At 26.7% G+C, this 23,096-nt stretch overlaps 1 protein-coding gene across 1 annotated transcript in view; it reads right to left on the bottom strand.

Annotated features, from left to right (window-relative positions):
- Positions 1-23,096, bottom strand: part of LOC111639717 — a 134,567-nt gene that overhangs the window by 96,826 nt on the left and 14,645 nt on the right. The window contains exon 4 of the mRNA XM_023385655.1: positions 19,019-19,074. Within this exon, the coding sequence (XP_023241423.1) occupies positions 19,019-19,074 (56 nt within the window). The remainder of the gene's footprint in view (positions 1-19,018; positions 19,075-23,096) is intronic.

Raw genomic sequence — 23,096 nt, 5'->3', positions numbered from 1 at the left:
ACATTAGTGATAAAAATATTCATATATAGACAACCCTGTATAATTTGGTAATTTTATAACAGTTTTGTTCCAACATGGCTAGAGAATTATGATAAACTTCTCATATGGTATGTTTGAGTTTTTGTGATGGAAAAACCCTGTCATAATATGTTGGATGTAATTTCTCAACATTTCCACTGTTTTTTTTTTTTTTTAATACCTCCTGTTGATTCACTAGCAGTTATGCAAATAAAATAAATAAATAAATAAATAAAAATGAAAATATTGAGAAATCCTTGTGATAAGTTCTTTGCTATTGAACTTGCATTTGTCTAAGACCATTAAAAATTGTAACTAAAGTGTGCAGTTCATGACTTAAGATTTTTATAAACAATCATATAAAAACTAAACCTAAGAAATTTTTCCATGTATGTATTACTAAAATTTAGAGGGAGCACTGTTGAGTAACCTCAGCTGTTGGTGATTTTTTGTCGGAGATTTTGTTAACACTTTTTATTGTAAATTATTGTATTACTAAAATTTGTTTTTAAGATATATTGAAATCACCTTTTTATTATAAATTAAATTTTAGTCTTAAATTTATTCCTAATGAGAGTAAATAAGCATACTCAAAAGAAATTTTATTTCTTTAGAATCAAAAATATAAATTTTGGATTATCTTAAGAAAAAAGGAAAGTTCCATTGAATATGTTGCAAAACGTTAAAATTTAAATGAAGCAAAAATTCAGACCATAAAGAAAATTGAACAGAAAATTAAAACTGCTGTTGCTGGTGAAAATTTCTGTAACAAAATGTTCTTGTTTGACTATTTTAGCTGCAATAAAGAGGAAGAAAATTAAAACAGTTTGTAAGACATTTATTCAGTTATTATTATTTTAAACAAAAATTAAATTTTTAAGTTATAAAAATAAATGGTGTACATTTGTTACTTTTTAGAATTTAATCCCACTTTTCAGGTACAATTACACCACTGAATAAGATGGTTGAGACCTTATCAGAGTTCTAGACCATATCTATAGAAGTGAAAAGTCAAAGAAACCATATCACTATATATGGCCCTTTGTGAGATACAGTTCCCCAAAATCAGCCTACTTCCAGGTCACATGTGATCAGGAGTCACGTCATCCCACTAAGACTATTACATTTAACTATTTAGCCCAAGTGATTATTCCAGCTTTGATTAGCCCACTTGACTGTGGAGTACTTGATGTTATATAGTTTTAGGGGGTGTGGGGGCTTGCTCCCATGTGGATACTGAGGCATGAGTGACAGTGAGCACTGAGGCACATGACTACATGCAGAAATATAGTCAAGATAAGCAATAGTGAGCCTTGACTGATGCAGAGATGGAGTATACTGGTTCACAGTAAAAACTGACTTTTGGAGCAGAGTATCTCATTAAGAGTTGCATGTACAAGTATAATCCCAGAGTTATAGATCCCCTGTATGAACAAAAAATGACTTGATTTTCTCATACAGGGGGGGTCTATAACTCTGCAGTGGCAAATCCATCATTCAGAGTTCACATTTTACCCTTTTTTTACTGATTATTAGTTCTATATAACATGGTTTCACATTACACAAAAATTTATAATAGGCTAACTTACCATATTATATAAGAGTTATACTTGTATTGTAAATGCTTCAATCAAAAGATGCTACGAAAAAAAACTCATACTCAAATTTGTAGCATGCATAGAGTCTAAGTAATGTTCGTTTAAAGGGATAAAGCTCATTTTACATTACATAACATAATCTTAGCTATTGTATATAAAAATCATTAAATGATGAATAAATATCTACTGCATTCTTTGAAAGCAAGCATAAGCATATTGTATAGTTTAACTATCCATTTATTTGAAATTATTCAATTTGATAAATCTGTAAAATGTGCTTTGTTGCAGGCAACAGATATCAATTCACCTTCATCACTTATGCAATTCTTGTATCAAAATAGCAATGATGTCTGGAATCAGCAGTTCTGAAGGAGCAAAGTGCACCATTACATATTTGTATTTTCTATGTAAATTCTGCTTTTTATCTTTTGTTAATCTAATAGGATTTTAGTAATATATCATCAGTCATTTATGATCAACACCATAGTCAGCCTGTTATTTCAACTTTATATATAGGATATGGTTATGACATTATCTGAACTCTATGATACATCAAGATGTAATTAATATTTTTTCTGATCTGAAAACCAGCATCATCTATCAAGCAACTAGAGTATAACTGGTCCTAATATTATATCAGTATCTATTGATGGAATTATCATTAGATGAAACTGGTTGCTTTTTTTGATAGAACACATTTAAACAGCTGTTTTATGATAACTCATTTTACAATCCTGTTCTTACAACTGATATAAATTTTCTATTATGATTGCACAAAATGTTACGTTACATTTATTACATGCTGTATTTTTGAAAGTAAAAATTTTTGTATTTTCAGGAATTAGTAATCTCATTACTGAGCTTATGGGAAAAATGATAGTCTGCTTTATGCCTTTCTGGATAGTTTTCAAAAGATCAATTAGATCATAAAAGCAAGATCTGTTGTTTTTGGACACAGTACACTGTACTAAACCTTTTGTACTAAACTGTACTATTTATATATAAGTATCTAGATTCAAAATTTATTATTATAGTTAATCTTTCATTAGTTACAAAGATGCATTCATAAAATTTTGTCAAGACTTTTCACATAATTTAGAACTCATACTTGTAGATATAGATGGCACTGCCAATACTAACATAGAATGTTGGAAGAAAATTTTCTGTATAGTTTATGTTTCACTGAAATACATGATGATGAACTTTTATCTTATAGTGTTGTGAGGTAGCAAAAGAGAGAATTTTTATTTATAGTTATATTTAATTACTTACTTTACCTTTTTGTTTCAGTTATTTTGTTTTGGGGATGAGTTATGATAAACTTCAACTGCCATCTCGACACTTTCCAATTACTTGAACTTTGTATAATTTCATACTGACATTTGAATAAGGAATGGAATTTCATCCCACTAATTTAAGGTTTAAGTATCATTAAAAATACTGATTAATATTTTACTATATTTTTGTAAACAGATATTAATAGAAACATAATTTAAGAAGCATTTTATTTTTTGTAATCATGTTCAATATGAAAATTAATAAATGTATAAATAAAGCTGCCAATTGTTTAGAAATTTCTAAATTGTACAGAATTTTAGTTATTTTTAAAAAAATGTTCAGAAAATGAAAATTGTTTAGAAATGTCTTGAAAAATAAACAAGGAGTTGAATGTTTTTGTTTTAGCTTCTCTCTTTTTCCTTGTAAGAAGTTGACACACTTAATTGTAATCTGAATTTTCATTCCTGCTATATTAAATTTGTTCCATTTGTCTTTCTGTCCTGCAGGTCCTAAAAACGTATTTTTTTAATCAAACCCATTGCAAGTTCAGCCAGGTCCATATGGAGGATGGAATAGATAGGGGACAGTATAGACAGTTCATAAAAAATTCTTGATTGCTCACCTGGATTCAATTTTGGGTCCCCTACAGCAGTAAAATGAAACCTTAGTTGCATTGGCCATCTGGCTTAATTTAAAGGGAGGTTTTTTCACTCATTACTATTTTCATGTTTTTAGACACTGTTCATAAATTGTTACTCTAAAAATTGGTAACTTTTTATAAAAATAAGAACATTGTCAAACTAACATAGAAGGCTAGTCTTTACTTTTGCTGGTCAGTATATAGCCATTGAATTGTAAGTGATTAATTGATTTTGGTGCTGATTAAAGGTTTTTCTGCTAGATATTTTTTCTCTAATCAGGCTAATTGTTTGAGATTTTTAAATAATTTTAATTTTGAAAATTGTACTAAATTTTGTTTTAAATTACTGAATTTGAAATCAGTAATACAGTTGAACATGCCTATCTCAAACATGCTTATCTCAAAAACCTCTTTATATCAAAATTTATTTTTTCCTTGCATTTTCAGCCAAACTCAAACTCAATATATTTTCCATGTTTATCTCAAATAATTTTCTCTCAAAACCTCTATCAAATTATGGACTGAAGTGTCAATTACAAATTCAAAACTCGGTGACAACGTTTTGATAGCATAAATTGTAGTAGAGTACTATACCTTACAATATAGTACATAGTACAACTATGTACTATACCTATAGTACATAGTACAATATAGTACAACTATGTACTATCTATACCTTACAATATAGTACATAGTTGCAGTTAATGCTACTTTTTTCTAGTTATGAGTTTATCTTGTGTCTTATTGGTTGAAGAAAGTCAGACATCAGAAACTATTGGCAAACTATTTCTGTTAAGGTATGTCAAATGTTTTATTTATGCCTAATGCAGGTAACTACTGTATTTGCTATTGTGTTAATACAATACTGTAATTCTAATCAAACCTATTACTGTTTACTGTGTACAAACTTCTATGTCTTGAAACTTGTCTATCTCAAATTTTTTCTCATTTCCATGAGATTTGAGATAAACAGGTTCAACTGTATTTGAGTTTTTATACTAATTATTATTGTTGAAAGTATTTCTGTTTTGCAGTAAGTCCAACACTGACATTTAATGAAGTTTTTTGATATTTTACAAACTCTTGTGTAATGGTAGTTTCTTTCATATTTTGAACCTTGTAGTGCATACAGAAAAATTTCATTATGATTATGTTGCTCTACTGCATGCTAATTTTAATAAAGTAAACAGCCTAAAGAGGTTTGAAAATATCATAGTTATAAGGTAATGAAAACAATTCTTTCTACTCCTTCAATCTTAAATAACAAAAATACTTCTGCTAAGAAATTTAGTAATATACTGTCATGGAATATTAGTGTAATAGATGATAACTCAAAATCTCATATTTCAGATGAAAAAAACTTGCAACTGCCACTCAAGACTTGTAAATGTTTTGAGTAGCAGTTGAGTGGAATTAATATTAAATAATGACATCTTGGTACTCAGACTCTGTTAAATTAAGTTTTTAAGGAACTATGAAACATTCATATTGAACTAAATCAAAATCAGTAATTCCATGAATTCCTAATAGCTTTAACTAATATAATGGAAAAATAAATTTTTTTCTAGAGAACAGGATTTTAAAACTCAAAATTGAGAAAGACTTTAAAAAAAAATATGTAATATTAAGAAGGAAAATTCCAGCTTAAAAACAGCAGCAAGATTTTGAATTGATTGAGACAATTGGAGCAGAGGGAACTTAGTAATTTTTTGAAAATTAATGATGGTGCTTAGATTATTAAATGAAAACACATTAGAAATTTGTGTTTAATATTCTTAGCTATGTTAATAATGATACTATTATTGTTCATACTATTGTTTATAGAATAAAACAGCTGTCAGAGGATCCTAAAGAAATATCTATTCTAGTATATTTAAGCTCTCATTACATTAAAGCAGAAAATCATGCAATTTGGCTAGATAGCATAAATCTCAGAGCATAATAGTTGTCTCTCTCTATATATATATATATTTGAGCTCTTTCTGATGATTGTACAAATGATATGAAAATAGATTAATAAAACAATAGAAGATAACGTGGAATGAAGTAAAATGATCTTTTCTAATATAAAATTCTCCTGCCATTCAAATTACTTCCACTTTAGATCTGCAATGTTTAACATGATATGATAATTATGTACTAAATGTCTTCTAAGGATAGAGTAAATGCATTATATAGTTTTTATGCCAATGTTAGAAGCATACATTCAAAAATGTCTCAATTTAAATTTAATTATGCAGAAATATTCTGTTGGAATTTGTTAGCTTTTACTGAATCCTGGACTTATACCACACTATTGTCATTGATTTCTTTCCTGGAAGTATAATAGAAAAAACAAAGACCAGCACTAAAACATGATGTAATAGTCAAGATTAATTATTTAGAATATAACAATTAGTTAGTGGAAGAACTTACTTTTACAGACTATAAATTGGACATTCGAACTTATATTAAAAAAAAACATTTAATAAGAAGTTTGCACATTCTTCTTAAGGTTCCTTAACCTTACCTAATGACCTCATTACATAAGGCTAAGGGACCTTATTTTAAAAGATGAGAAGTTCTGCAACTTCTTATAATTACAATATTTTATGATGTCGTAAGTATGAAAAGTAAATAAACATGGCTTCCATACCAAAAATCAGTTATATGACTCACAACAAAAGTTTGAAATATATTTATTAGTTTAATCTAATAACATCTTTAATCTAAAACAAGTTTTAATTTAAAGAGCATGAACAACTTACATAACTGCACAGCACACCGGAATTAATATAAAATATGACTCACATCAACCATTAACAACTTAGAGCTGTAATTTGTGTCAAATACAGACCTTGTATTATTTTTATAAAGGACACTCATAATTTTTGCCCTTAACATAGCTCCTCTAACCTTTATGATGTCATAAGGTAAAATTAAGGGAAAACTTCTTGCACTGTGCAAACTCTAATATCCATAGTTTACAAATGTCCATAAATTAAACATTTTAATTTATTGGATATTTTAACTACCAATATTTCAACTTAAAATACATTTATTTATTAACTGACTACACATTTACAATAATTCCAATAATGTTGGAGTAAATTTGATCTATTTCAGAAAATGGTGTAAACTTTAGTGAATAGATTCTAGAACAAATATTACCTTGTTTTGAAAATATAAATATAAAACCATAACTTAAAACTTAATTTACTTAATATTGCTCCTCTTAAATCAGATAATTTAAGTACAGTATCTTAGAGCTGAAAAGTCTCTGTTTACAACATATAGCAACTAATTTGAATCTACCAACTAGAGTAACTAAAGATCAAGAATATCTTTTACAGAAATTGAATTTAAAGTTATACAATACCACCTAAGTGATCATTTATTTATAGTGTTTTTTTTTTTACCAGATAAAGTTCAAATTAGGTGAACACACTTCAATTCTCATAGTCAAATCATAATGTATTCTTGTATTTAAATTGCATAATGCATTTAGTGTTTTATTTGCCTGGGATTACATTTATCATATAAAACACTGTTTCCCAAATTCTTTGGACTTCCACCCCTTTTAGTGCATGTATTTTTTATATTTTCTTTTGTTCGTTTCAAAACAAATTTTTGTCCTCCTTGCCTCCTAACACCCCTACTACTCCTTGTCTTCCAGGGGTAGTAGCACCCACTTTGTTACTGATATAAAATATGTTAATTTGGCAATTAATCTACTCTCTAGCTTATTATTGTATTTTGTTAATAAGAATATTCCTTATATTTATAATACTTATAAAAATTCCTGTAAATTAGGAGCATATTCCTAAATCTTTATCTTCTGAAACACAGAAGCTATTTATGGTAAATATAAAATAAAAGCTATTTTTCAAGCTAAAAATTAGTAAATCTGAAGAGAAACAACAATTTAAACAAGAAATTAATGAAATTTATCAATCCATTGAAAGCAGATAATAGTAGATAAGCAAAGATAATATAATAAAAGCTTCATTGATATTAAAAAGAAAAAATTCTTTTAAATAATCATTTATAGGCTTCCCTATACTGTTATTAATAATAGTAATAAGGATCATATAAATAAAATTGTTTTTTGGGATGTTATTCTGAATCTTCTGCTGAAATTGTTAATGCTTTTGCTGACTATTTTAACTCTGTGGGCTCTAGTACAGAGTTGTTTACTAAGTCCCGAAAACATTGACTTAAGTTATTGTAGAGGTAATTACAGTAATCAAAACTATTTTGTCATTAAGAAAACTGATAATGATAAAATTTATCGTATTATTTTTTACATTTCTACTAATATGCCAGACATTTATGGTATATCTTTGTATTTACTTAATAGAAATGTGATTATAGTAGCTTTGTTTATCATATCTTGTTAATTACTCTAGAAGATTCAGGTTACTATTTTTATTAGTGTCACTAAATTAGCACTAGTAAAACTATTACTAATTTACATAAAACAGGAAACAGAATTCATATCAGCAGCTACTACCCTACTGTCATAATTTACCCTACTATTGCAAAGATATCTAAAAAAGTTTTTAATTTTTTCATTAAAAAAAAATTTATTAGTATTATCAAATATCAGTTTAGCTTTCAACAAAATTATTCTATTTTACATGCACTGGCTTTTTATCACCATAATTTAACTACTAATTTAGATAATTCTGTTTAATCTCACTATTTCTATTCACTTAACAAAGAGCATTACCATGAAGGTAGTACTCTGATTTCACATTTATGCAATAGAATATATTTTGTTCCAATTGAATCTTCATTGTCTTGTTCTTTTGTAGCTAACAATGGACATCCTCTAGCCGCTGTTATATAACTAATTTATTAATAACATATTCAATCATGTTTCAAAACACAGTTGACTGATTTTATCCAAATTCCATACTATTGTTCTTAAGACCAGAGCATATTCTAACATGCAACTGGACACAAAATGTATAATGGGAATTTTGAATTGTGCAGTGGGAATCCCATATTTGTGCAGTAATTAATGTCTGATTCTGGGTTTTATAGGTATTTCTTTTTTCTGGTTATGATAAAATTAAGATATATATCTAAATTACACAGTATATGGCAAATCCTGTTCAAAACAGAACCTGAATAACCAGCCTAAACAGATTTAATAGTATATGTATATATATGTATACATACACTATTAAATCCAACCATAATTGCCTTCAGCAACCATGTTTCATATCATTTTACAATAGTCTTTACATTTCTTTGTAAACAATATCAGAATTATATATTATTTACAATTAATTTATATATCAAAATATTTTAATAAAATAATTGATAGCAAGGCAAAGTAAGCATTATAATGCAAAATAGTGTAAAACAAATTAATAATAATAATAACTTTCAAAAAAATAGACAGGTGACACTTAATATCAACTATTCACATACCATTTTGTTCTATAGATGCTGAAAGTTAAACTTTATCATAATATATGCCAGTATATTTACAATTATAGATATATAATTTTAAATAAATATACACAGTATTTATTTATATGATATATTAGGAGTATCCCTAAAATGGTAATGAAAAAGATTGATTGATTGTATAGAAATATATGATGCCTAAATTCTTTTTAAAATAGGATCTGTCCTTAGTCTTTCATATGGAGATTAAAAAATTTGTCATTTTGTACATAAAATGTTATATATAATACAATCATATTTGCACAGTGTTATAAGAAATAGCAGTAATGTCATGATTTAGTTCTTAAAAATTCTTGGTATTTAAAAATAATGTGAATTGTAAAGAGGAACAAAATGCTCAACTAAATACAGGAACTGTTAACCAAATCTGATTAATATTAACTTATATACTTGATAAAGTTATTGCTGCAATATGTCATAAACATTCAGTAGCTAGACATATTCATTCAATAATTTTAAACTGCATGTATTTTGAAATGTTCAGGCTAATTAATTGATAAAATTATTACTGTGATACATTAATTAATATTAGATTAATGTTTAGATAAGTTTCCAGAGTAAACCTTAACCTGTACTTGGTGTCTTTTTTTTCTGTCTCAGATTTTTTTTGTTTTCAGATAAGATCAACATACTTACTTTTAAGTACATTGTATGTGATTAGTGTTTTATATTAAGTATACAATGGAGTAACTTTTTCATAAAGAAATAATTGATTAGATAATTTTTAAACTGGAAAAAATATTTTAATAAGTATAAATGCAATTAAATTTTATACTCTAAAAATTCATTCAAATAAAATAATAACTTTTAGTTGAATATCTTATTATCAATTATAAATAAACTGGATCAAGATGTTTAAACCTACTATAAATAAAACAAAAGTTAGAACGTCAAATAAAATTTAATTGTTCTGACTACTTTTTACTTATAATTTAAACAATACCAATTTATTTCAATATTAAATGCTTTCAAAGATAACTTATTCTTTTTTCAGAACAAAAATGTTAAGCAAAACAAAGTTATATTACTATCATATTATTAGCTTAACTATTGCAATAATAATAAAGTGATAAAAATTTAAGCTAAATAATTAGCTTAAATCCTTATAAGCTTTTTACACATTTAAGTTAGATTAAGTAAACAAATTAGACTTAAATTTAGATTTCAACAATACTGCTATTTATTTAATGCTTTTCAGGATGTTCCCATCTTTAGAATCTAAACAAAAATGGATCTTAAATGACTAACCAATCCCCTACTTGGTTTTTTATTAGAGCCATACTGTTTGTTACATAAAACTGCTGTGTAAATCTTAAATGATAGGAATTTGTAGCTTTTTTAAGTTTTCTGATGTAAATATCTCATTGTTCTAATGTAGATTACATAGATGGGGCATCCCCAAAAGCATTAAATAAATAACAGTACTATTCACTTCTAAATTTAAACTTAATTTTCTTTACTTAATCTTATCATAAGAGTTCTTTTAAAATCTTACTGAATTTAGATTAGAAATATATATTGTTTTAGAAAATCAAATAAAAGAAATAACCAAATAGATACTTAAACATCATTTTATAATTCTGATTTATTAAACAATTTTTATTATAACATATATGCATCATGAAACACCAAAAAATAATAAGCTTGAACTTTCTAAATAGATATAAAACAAATATATTTCTCTAAATTAATTCAACTCTTTTGTAATATCAAAATGAGATAAAATCAGAATACAAAGAACACACTTTTTAATCCAGTGAAGTTTTAAGAGTATAAACAACATATTTTGATGTGTAGCCTATAACCTGGAAGTTATTTGTGTTTAAAAATTAATCTAAAAGGGGTGGCAAGTTATATGCCAATTTTAAAATTCAATTAGAAACTTGAATCTTCAGAGCAAAGGTTACTTCATAGGCATGAGGTACAGTAACAGCACTAGGATTTTCATTCTGGGAGGGAAGAGTGGGGTTGAACATTGTTTTAGTGGGATGGGTGTTATCTTCACATTTTATCATCAAACAAACAAAATTTTTAAATTTAATGATCAATTTTCAGTAAGACATGTAAGTGAAAAAATTTAATGAGAAATATATAATGTAAATAATGAGAAATTACTTGGCAAACAATCAATTCATATTTAAAGAAACCCTCAATAATGGTCCATATAGGTAGATTTGAATAAAATATTTCAGAGTAGATAGACAGGTTGGTAAGGAGATTTTACAGTGGACTGACATCCACTCTCACCCCACCCTAGTGCCATCCATCAGAGGATATATGCAAAGGCTCTTTGTATTTATTCTAGCAATGCTATATGCATGAAAATATGGTACTTTTTTTTAAATGACAGTCATCAGGTTTTTATGTATCCAGAATTTTAGCATAATGTTAAAATACATTATAACTTAAATACAATCTAAAATCATTTTGTATCCATTTCATAATAGTAAAAATAAAATTGAATTTTCTGCTTAAGTTTATCATAATTTATTATAGCTACTATGTGATCAAGAACTGTTAATTATTACAATCCTAAAATTCCAAATACAATACAATACATTACAATAAATCTTAAAAATCCAAATACTATTTGTAATATAAAATATGTCATTTAATTTTCCTAAAATATTATCTGTACAGTACAATACATCAAAAATAAATTAATCAGATATTACATCCCACACAATACTAATAATTTAAACCGAACAATACACGTGTTTCTCTATCCTCCTGACTAAAAACCTTGGCAGATACAGGGATATTTTTAGAGCTAGAGTAAATTTTATACGTTAGCAAATCATACAAATACAGTAAAACCTGTCTAAACGGGAAAAATTCTTCGAAACTGAGCGATTTTGTACGTTAAAAACAGAAAAAACCTGTTCGAAACGGAAGCCTGCCAAACCGGAAACAAAAATCATTCGGTACCGTGCGGGTCCGGCTTACGCAGGTTCTACTGTATTAATCACTAACTCCAACCCAAACAAAGCTTACAGATGATGGATTTTGTTTTGAGATAAACATTTTTAAAAAGTTAAATAAATCTTATAAATATATAAACAAATAATAAAAGCAGACGTGTTTTAAAAGGAAAATATTATCTTTTTAAAATATAATAAAAATTNCTGATATGAGTAAAATATCAATCAAAAATATTTTTGTATGAAATAGTCCTAGTTTAGTTTTTGAAATTTAAATTTCTACATTAAATTCAACAATTTAAATTTTAAATTATCAAATATTTAATAAGGAATAGTTGGATAAAAGAGTGTATAAAATGTTTTATGTTCCATTCATGGTTTCTTATAAAATCAATATAAATCTGTTAAATTTTGCAGCTTTAAATATTTTCCTAGAGAAATGAAAAGAATTTTAAAAATCCTGTATGTATATGTGTATATAGAGAAGATAAAATATATAAATATGTAATAATACCATTCTATAGATTTTTCAATATATATATTGGCTTTACAATTAATATTTATTCTGTTTAATTAGAACAGATGAAAAAAATCTGATTATAAAATATCATTATGTTATATTTTAAGAATCACACAAAAATTTTTTTAATTAAAGAAATAAATAATATTGAATGAACTTTAATACTAGATGATAGAGTAGAATCTTATGTTATTACATAAACTTTAAAAATAACTATAACTAGTTTACTTTATATAACAATTACAGTTATTTTTAAATTTCTAAATAATAATATATAAATTAAAATATTCGTTTTTTATATTAAAAAATAAAAAATAACTGATTATGGAGGAAAGTAATAATCCTAATAATTACTCTGAATCAAGAACTTTAAATATTTCTGTTTGATCTTAATTATAAAACAATATCTTGTTCTAAATAGCACATATGCAGAGTTTTTCACTAGACACAAAAATGTTTCATTTAGCCTTGTACAGAGATGAAAAAATTACCGATACTTAAAAATGATTATGCTAGAGTAATTTTAAAAATTAAGCTGTAATAATTCTTTGATATGTGAATAAATTCAAATGTTTTAAATTCATAATCTATATAAATATATACATAAACAAGCTATTATAAGATAACTCAGGACTCAAAGCAGTTTGTCACTGTAAATTTACAAAAAATTTTTACAAATTTTCTATCATCAAAAATTTCCAGTGCCTTAATATTGCTAATTTAAAGCTTGTTCTGTACTTATGATAAAATTATTAAGTTACAGTAATAATACAAAATTCTTTATGTACCATACATTTTTGTTAAAAGCATAATTATCACCAACATTACCAGCTTCTCTTTAAAGTTGATTAATACTGTGATAATTAACTGTTTTCAACAATGTGATGGAAGTTATATATCAAAAGTTAAGTGATGGCCTCATAGGCAATTGGTTAAGGAATTAGTGTACTGCTCTGAAGGATCCGGAAACAAATCTGATCAGGTCAAAAAAACCCCATAAATTTTTTGGGGGTGATTTGTCAGGTCCCAACCATCATCACCAGGTCACCCCATTGGCCTGGCTAAACCCAGATGGGCTTAACAAAAAAGCCCTCTTAGTATCAACAGGATAGAAAGTGTAAAAAATAAATAAATAAAATAAAATAAAAAACAAAAACTAGTATGTTTTGCATTTTACTTCTAAACAGCATATGACTGTTTTCTTATATGTTTTAGTTTTTGTAAATAAAAAACATATTGAACAATATGTTTTTTATTTACAGAAACAAAAATTTATTACAATATGAACAAATATTGTGACATTGTCACAATGCCAGGCTGCAATTTTTAATCATATTTTTAATTTATTTGATTTAAAATATATGCTCTCCACCTCAAATTAGTAGTGGCTTTCCCCTAAACATCATACTTTCCTTTAACAATAGAGTCATGCTGGTCGTCTATCTAACACCACCTTTGAGGAGAAAATGTTTGAATTGAAATAACATGATTTCCAGTGCAAACCAGAAGTTCATATATAGTAAATTGGGCCTCCTACCCCTAAGGTTTCCATATCTGATCTCATCTTTTATCTACCTAACTCTGTCCTCATGATTAAGGAAAGATGGACAGACAGACAGTCAAACAATAGTGGAAATTTATAGGTGAACAATTTTTTCAAATTGCAGCCCAAAAGCAATGACATCTGTTATATTTTTATAACAAAAATGAAGATAAATTAATAATAAAATTTATAGTGAGCAGGGATAGATGCAGAAGAATCCAAAGGGTTCTTCAAAAATTAAAAATATTTAAATAATTAATAAAGACTTTATATTAATAAGTGCATGATGATTGTATTGCAGATGATCTGATATACGTATTTATGATCATAATGCTTTTAAAAACATTTTGAAGTTTGAACAAATAAATTTTATTGTGTCAATGGGAGTTTAAGTTCCCTCCTAATAGTAAGCCTATAGCATTTCATTTTCACTAATTTGTAAAGAAATGAATGTGAATACATTATATTAATAAATAATAAATTATAAAATTCCATTTCAGTTTACCTTAAAAAAAATAGATATAAAAATGATAACCAACAGTGACAGAAAGCTTTTCAATTACTTTTCAAATAGCTTAATATTTCAGACTGATATTTATGTTCAACTTAATAGCTTTCAGTCAAAACTTAATTTGGTTCATATTACATTATACACTATATAATTTAATATTCAATACTATTTATAGTTACATATAAATTCGATTTCTAACCAAATGGAATTGTCTCACATTAATGGTTTATATGAACAGATGAGAAAAATAAAAAAATTAATTAAAATTATTAATAGTAGCCTATCATTTTTATTATAATTTGTTGTATTAAAAAGCATATAAAAACAAAAATCAAATTTTTCAATTATTTTTTATTATAATTATTACTTCAAAACAAAATTAAGGTTCATTGAATACTTCATTTATACAAATCTATAATTATTTCTATTTATAAACTGTAATTACTGATAAAACAGATTTTTCTGGAATTAATGTTTAGGGAATTTCCTAGTGTCAGGTATCATACAATACATGAATAAAATATTTATTGCAAGCCTAATACATTTAACAATAAATGATGACAAACAGAATAGAAACAAAATGAAATCAAATGAATAGATAATGAAACATTTCATAATCAAATTACACTGTATTTATTTTAAAATTGTAAAAATATATTTTGTATTTTCTGAATCCAGTTTTGATTTTTTTTAGACTTGCAGTATTAAAGTCTAAAATATCTTTATATATGAACAATTTAGATACGTGTAATTGTTTTAAAAATTAAAATACTGACATTTATTTAGTTCTGAAAAATTTTCAGTATATACCTGTAAAAATATGCTGCAAAATTTAATTAATCTACTTGGTTATGGAATATTTATATTAGATTTTATAAAAGAAATATACCTAAGGATATAATTATATAAATTTTTATGATCACTGGTTTCACCTCTCCCCAATGTTACCAGAATAAATTTTCTTTTCATTATATAATATACAATATTTAGATGCCACATTTTTTTTGTTCATGATTTCACCATGAGATATTATATAATTTACAGTTTATTCTCAGAAATAGAACATCAATTTATGATATACCATAATCTATGGGAAATTTAAATGTAATTTACAATGAATCACTTAACAGCAGTTTTCCAGACCAATTAGGTCATAAACCTGAGTATTTATTATATTTATATTATGCAATATAATTTATATATAATATATTTAATAGCACTCTAGCTAAAATTATAATGATTTAAAAACTATGTTTAATAATATAGCATTAAGCATAATAGATGATTAAAACTATATGTTGTTCACAATAAATAATTTTTCTGTACAATATAAAATTTTCAAATATTTATATAAATAATATGAAATAAATAAACAAAATGTACAATAATTATACAGTTCATTATGAAACAAATACAATTATTTATTTATTTATCTTAAACATTAACTAATCTAGTATTCAAATAATTTATAATAAAATTTAACAACAAAATACAAATTTAACAAAAAGTTTTATTAAAGCTTAACATCAATAATATAAAATAAACTAACATTCAAACAGATTATAATAAAATTGTTTCAATGTTAATTTATTTTCTGAATTGAAAAATTACAAAGACAATAGTAATAAATCAAAAAAAATTTTGATAATAAAAATATCATATTCTTCTTTAAATATTATCAAAATTAAATATAATAGACTCTATTTTATAGCCCCTTCTTTTAAGACAAATTTTCTATTATGGATTTTGAAATGTTATATTTAAGTGCTGTATTCTTTTTATTGGCCATCTCTGTATTATTGTATAGTTAAAACTCTTATCTTCAGGAATATAATCTGAAGTTATTACACTGAGTGTATAAAGAATCAAAGAAGAAGACTCACTTTATGACAGCTTTTCATGTTAAAATGGTGAGCTACTGTTATAAATATTAAATATCTTATATGTTAACTTAATATTTAAGAATAAATATTTGGATTAATATATGCTACAGTAAGCTATGATAATTTGTTTTTTGCCAATGTTATAACAATTATTTATACTTATTTCCTTAGGTGTCAATCTGTATATATATATTGAGGGTGGCCAATGACAATGAGTAAGAAAAATTTTTTATTGTTGGATTTTTGATTGGATATAAAAAGTAAGGTTTACCTATTTGTACACTTTATATGTTTCTACTCCTAATTTATGTAGTTTAAAATAAAAATATGTATATTTCTTAGAAGGTGGGACAGTTTGCTGATAGAAAAAAATTAGGGGATATGTCCCACCTGTCCCTTATGGATTCATGCCTGTGCTTATTCCAATATTAACTTTTAAACATAATCTGATATTATATAAACAACACAGCAACAAATTAAAATTATATAATAATACTCTCTATAATTACACTATCAAAATTAAATTATGTTTAAAATTAAATTCACTTTGTTTGTAACTACAGTATTTAAAAACTTTTTAACAGTTTAATAAAAGTTAATTTTATCAAACTATTAAAATGAAAATTTATTAATGCATTTCCATAAGTAGCATTTAATGAATTATCCCATAAATAATCTGATGATTAAAGAACATTTCATTTTATCATTATTATTCAGTAATTAGTTCATTAAAACAATAAAAAATTGATATTATTATTTATGAAGATAAATTACTTGTGTAATTCATTCTGTTTGCCAGGGAATAAATTACCATACTTCAAATTTTGACCAAGAAGTTTTTTCTGCATTTATCTAAACATTAGTAAATATCTTGACAATATGATGATAAAATCAATAAAATTGCTATATGAATCATAAAACAATGGTGTTAGTAATATTAAATGCATCATTTAATTCAGTTTTTATATTGAACACACAGATTTTGTATATGGTACTCAGCTTTAGAAATCTTTACATAAAATTCGTATTCTGCTAAAACATTACCAATTGTTTAGGCATAGGTAAACCTAGACTTTTGTTTATGATCCACATTTTTAGGCACCTCACAAACACACTAATACATGCTTTTCAATACTCAGTTCAGTGATTTCAGTGATAGCTAAAATTGTATACCTAACAGAATATCAAATATAATGTGACATGAGGTTTATATTATATAAACTTATACAAAAGGCAGGCAGTCTCATAACTTAACACTATCTACAGCCTAACACAACCTAAAACTTTCACTAAATATCATAATACAATATTGAATTTTTAGTCATCTTATATATTATGTATATACTGTATATGATCATTTTGTAGTTCTATTGGTAACCATCATAAGAAAAAAGATTTGCCAATAATTTAATTTTTTTTCTATATCAAAATGCATAGTAATGAACCAAATTATCCAAAATTCTCAAATAACATAAAGATAAATTGAAGAAAAACAATTTTTATTACCTCAAAATCAATAGTTTACATAAAGTGTTTTTATATTTCTATATCACTTAAATAATCTTTTAATATTAATTCTGAAAATAGGATTTTGAAATACTATTACTTTTTGTTTCTTTTTAATATAAATATTTAAAATTACTTCTTCATTTTTAGAAATGACATCAAAATATTATTGATTTAACTAATCATTCAAAATAAGTTACTATTTTAAAATACAGAAAGAAAATCAATGCAATGCAACAACTAAAATGATTAATATGTTAATTAGGATCAATGTACTGTACTTTAAAAACTTTAATTTAAATTTCAGCATATTTAATGAATTAATTTATAAATTTTATTAATATATATCTACATCTTTTTATAAAAAAAAATAATGTAAAAATAATTTTAAATAAAATAGAACAAAGGCTTTAAAGCTACACTAGATTTAACAGGTTCATTATAAGCAGATTGAGAAGATAATTTTTTCTAATATAAAACAAAAATTGCTTTTTATTTATTTTCTTTCCTTATTAAGTTGTATTTTTCTAAAAGCAAAACAAGTAAAAAATAAGCTATTTTCCTTTTAAATTAGAAAATAAAAAGACAAAATGGATTGTAAAGTAGCATCATAGTAAAATCTGATATGCCTTTATTAAAGATAGGAGGAAAAAAACATTATATTTCATTATCTTATTAAAGTAAAGTATCTTATTGAATTATAATACAGTCACGAAGAAAGTAAAATAACGATTCGTGTCGTTATAAAATTCCTTAAGGATATGTAAAACTATATATCAGCTGAGTGAATTTCCCAAGGGTTTAAGGATAATTATCAGACAACAGGTAAAAGGCTAAGTTATCTAAACTAACTTAGATTTCGATCAATCTTTCGTTCGTTAATTCCACAAGCCGTAATTCGGTAATATACGAGCAGAAACCACGCCATTGACACAAATTCCTAATATCCCTCAATAAACAATTCGGTTGCCATGACTTCTACATTCGTTAATCATAGAAAGGTCGGAACCGCACCCGGACTCAATCTATCAATTTCAAACAATAACACGTGGGACAATTGTAAAGTTGTCACTCTTTTGTCGTCACACGTTACACGAAAACGATCATAAATATATTTTAATTCTCTAGAGAGTAACTTACCTTCGGCCGGAAAAGGGCACGGCTCGTAGAAGTACCTGGATCTTGGACTCAAACACCTGAAGAAAAAAATCAATTTTCTTAAAATATTTGTAAAAAAAAAAAGAAAAAGAAATCTATAACTAATCTTTTCCTTTTATTGAATAAATTTAATAACCTACATTAGTTTAATTACGAACAAATGAAACGAAAATTGCATTAACGCATCATTGAATCCAATACTTTAAGGCTATTACCGATATTAATCTATAGAAAGAACAGGTTAATGTAAAGAAAATGAATTATATAAAGAGTTTGTTCTATTCATTTTTAAGAAATAAATGCTTTGATTAATCAGACTTTCTTTTTTAAAAAATCGAGTGGTAATCTTCGTTTCTCTCGAAAAATGAAGGCAACTGACAAATGGGTGTGCCCATATCAAACATCGGTTAAAAGTTTTCTAACAGTTAACGATAACTTATAATTATTTATTTAGAAACTTATTTATTTATAATAATGATTTAGGCGAGTAAACGGTGTTCCCGAACACCTGCAATTCGCTGCACACACCGCATCCATTTTTAAAAAGTCGGAACAAAAACCTAGATTAGAGCTTTTAGATTCACTAATGGTTCCATTTAACTCTTATATAAAGAAAAGGATGCATTCAGTAGTTAATAGATTTAAATTGTTACGATATAAATTAATATTTGTGTTGTTGTAAAGTTTCCTAACACGAATTTAATATATTTGGTATATTAAGAGCCGTGCCATTGGTTTCTCGAGGATTCTCTAGAGGATCGAAACGTGCCGCTCTGGGCTCATTGCATTCGAAGTACACAGTTTGTACTATATCTACAGCATCCTTCTCCAGGGACTGCTTCTCATTATTGCATAACGATATCAAACAACTGCGTTCATTCTCTATTTTTCTATTCCGCTGTAAATGAGATTTATAATGAAAAAATCATAAAGCGTTTAATACTGAATGGACATCAGTTTCATGCAAAGATTCGTTAATCCGGAATGCCTGGTAATCTGGCACCCTCTGAAAGTATCCGATAACTTAAAAAACAGGTTTCTCGTGCTGAGAGCATTCGTTTTGTTTATCGTATACACAGTGGATACAGTATACGAACACAAAGCATTGCAAATGATGATTTTGTACAGTAACATGTTCATTAACGGTCTTTTCAGGTTTTCCGATTAATCTTAACGCAGTATAGTCATGCACTGATTTTAAAGTGTATGCGTAAACAAATCGGAAGCATACATCAACGTGCAAAGATATGGCAATATCTGCAACGTTCGAATTTAGAGGTGCAAACCCCTTCTAGAGGTTTATCCCGAGTAAAGTCAGATATCTCAAGTAGTAAAAAATTTTGTAAGGCAAATTGTTACCTTTCTGCATCCCATCTAAAGATTTCTGGATCCGCTATTGCATATAAATTATGGAAACAAAAACGTTCGGTAATCTGGCACCATTCTGGTCCCGAAGTGTTAACAAATTAGCACCATTCTGGTCCCGAATTAACAAACTTATATGTTTGCTGTTAAATGTATGATAGGCTATAAAGTTACTCCGATGCAATAGTTCATTGCAATGTTGTGAGAACAAATTAATTATGCTTTTAGACTAGCATTCAACTGAAATGAGCAAAAATATTAATAATCGAAACTGAAAATAATATAAGGATATAAGAGAAGTGAGATAGAGCTTAAGCCAGTTATAAATACAGGGCCTCCTCTTCGAAAGTAAAAAAAAAAAAATATAGGCCTATATATTACACGAATAAAATCAATAAAATAAAAATAGATTCTTCGCCACTTATCGAAGAGAAATTTAATTTACATCACTTTTCGTATCATGTTTTTTATATAAAAGACTATATTCTGGGTTCACTCTGTGCTATGGGTCGGACTAAATACCTCTATTTGATTCGGATAACGTAATGCAATTAATGTAATTTAGATACAAGATTTTACGAAACTCTACACTAAAAAAATTCAGCAATCGAATTAGAAAAAAAATAAACTCGTGTCTAGTAATTTTTAAAAAGTAAAATGCTGTATGTAAAGCAGAATTTGACGTCTAGTGATCCATTTCCGACAAAAGAAAAAAGAAATTAGAACAATTGCTGTAAATGACAATTTATTGATATTCTCAGAGCAAACGCTCGAAATAGCATCTCTCTGCATATAATCGGTTTCTGCACGATTTAGATCAGATTCTAAATAACTTCGGTTCAATTTTGCCTCGTGTTACACTTGATTACTGCATATTACACTTCATGCAACAACTCCTCTGGACATCATTTATTTACAGTTACGTCTTAAATGTTTGCCTTAACTTTTTTCACTTCATTTTCTAAAAAACGGCTGCTGTTGGGTCACTCTTCAAATGAAAAATTCATTGGTAGAAGAATTTATGAAGCTCTTATAAGAATTTTTTAACTTTTACTGCTGTTTTGTTTTTATTACATTTCATTTTTCTTTCAGACTAATTTATCAGCAAGTTTTTCATAATATCGTGTTTATATGTAGCTCTTGATTAAAAATTAACTTTTGTACCTTTCATAGTAAAGTCTGCGCTGGTACAGAAAACCGACAATTTATAAATTGGAGTTTTTTCCTCTATTTTTTCACGTTCTCGAGGCATTAAAAACTCCCGAATCCCAAAGAATTACACGTAACAGGCCTTTCCATCTTCTAAAACTTTAAGAATGGAGAGAGAAACGCAACGTAACAGGGAAAAAAAGAATTTTACTTTAAGAAGTGACATTGTCGGAGATTAAGGAAGGATTTGATTTGCCACTGAATGGCAAAGCTCTTATAAATCACGACGCTGTTAAATAGAAGGGCTCAAAGCTGTTCCTAAAGGATCTGACTTCTCTTAAATCCGCACTGTTGTGTTAGGTAGCGGCTCTTAAAGTTCGAAATCGTAATTAATGAACGAATTTCACGCAAAACTTAGTCGGGAAATGGCACACGATAAATCAATGCTGCCGATGTAAGAAGGTGCTATTTACCTAATGTAATTTCCGAATCGTAGCCGAATTCTTTTTAAAAAACACAGGAAAAAAAAAATGATGATGAAAACATTAAATCTAGAAAATATGTTTGATTCTGTAACCATTTTTGCTAAGAAAATTACAGCTAAAGCAGCGGTGCGATAAATTCGATAAATCCGGCTCTTGCCTAAGGTTATGAAAAAAGTTTGACGGGAGTCGTATCAGTTCATTAAAAATAATAATCAATCTCTGGTGAGTTGACATTTATGTCACTTGCTCTTAAATATTATATGAGTACCCCCACCGAGGAGACTATATGGACGAAAATAGTGTTCTTCGTACAGACGGGAGTTAGAAACGAATCCCTAAAGTGTCACGTATCTATAAATAGACATAAACAACCAACAAAATCTCGCGAACAAAAGCAATTGCTCTTCTGTTGTGTGGAGACAATTTTGGGATTACTTTGTTGGATAAATTCCACGTAATTGCCATGAAGATGATTATAGTCGACTAAGGAATTTCTTCGTTACTCGTTACTTACAGAAATTAGTTAAATTATAAGCTTTATAATTTCTTACATACGCTGTAAATTTACTACATTTTTTTCAAAAAAATGTAATTTAATTTCATAATTTTATTTATTTTCGTGGGCGTTAACCGCGCGTCTGTTCGAATTTTTGCAAAAACATTCACTTAATCATCCGTTTGTATTGCGTAAGATTTTACCACGTACTGTATATATATAAGGTGGATTGAATATGTAAAAATTTTAAGCAAAAAAATACATAAATTATGCAAAATTTAAATGTGTTTAAAGTCATCGAACTTGTAAAACAGTATATCATTTTGATGGATCTTGCTGTTTGTTTTCTTTTCGAGTAATTAAAGAGCATTACAGCACAAAAGAAGACAAACCTTTAAAGTGGTATGTGGAGCGAATTTCCTAGTTTATTTATTTAGAGAAGAACCTATTCTTACTATTCTTACAGCAACAATTCTGTTGTTAAAAGCATCGAAAATGGCAAAGAAACACTACTTTTACATGATCTAGATGAATTAAATCATCACTACTGACACGATTTTTCTGT

This window comes from Centruroides sculpturatus, unplaced genomic scaffold (assembly GCF_000671375.1).
Source record: "Centruroides sculpturatus isolate CEXI.00-Female unplaced genomic scaffold, Cexi_2.0 scaffold1328, whole genome shotgun sequence".
Classification (NCBI taxonomy): domain Eukaryota; kingdom Metazoa; phylum Arthropoda; class Arachnida; order Scorpiones; family Buthidae; genus Centruroides; species Centruroides sculpturatus.
Note: the sequence above shows the minus strand (reverse complement) of the source record. Positions and strands in the feature narration are given on the sequence as shown.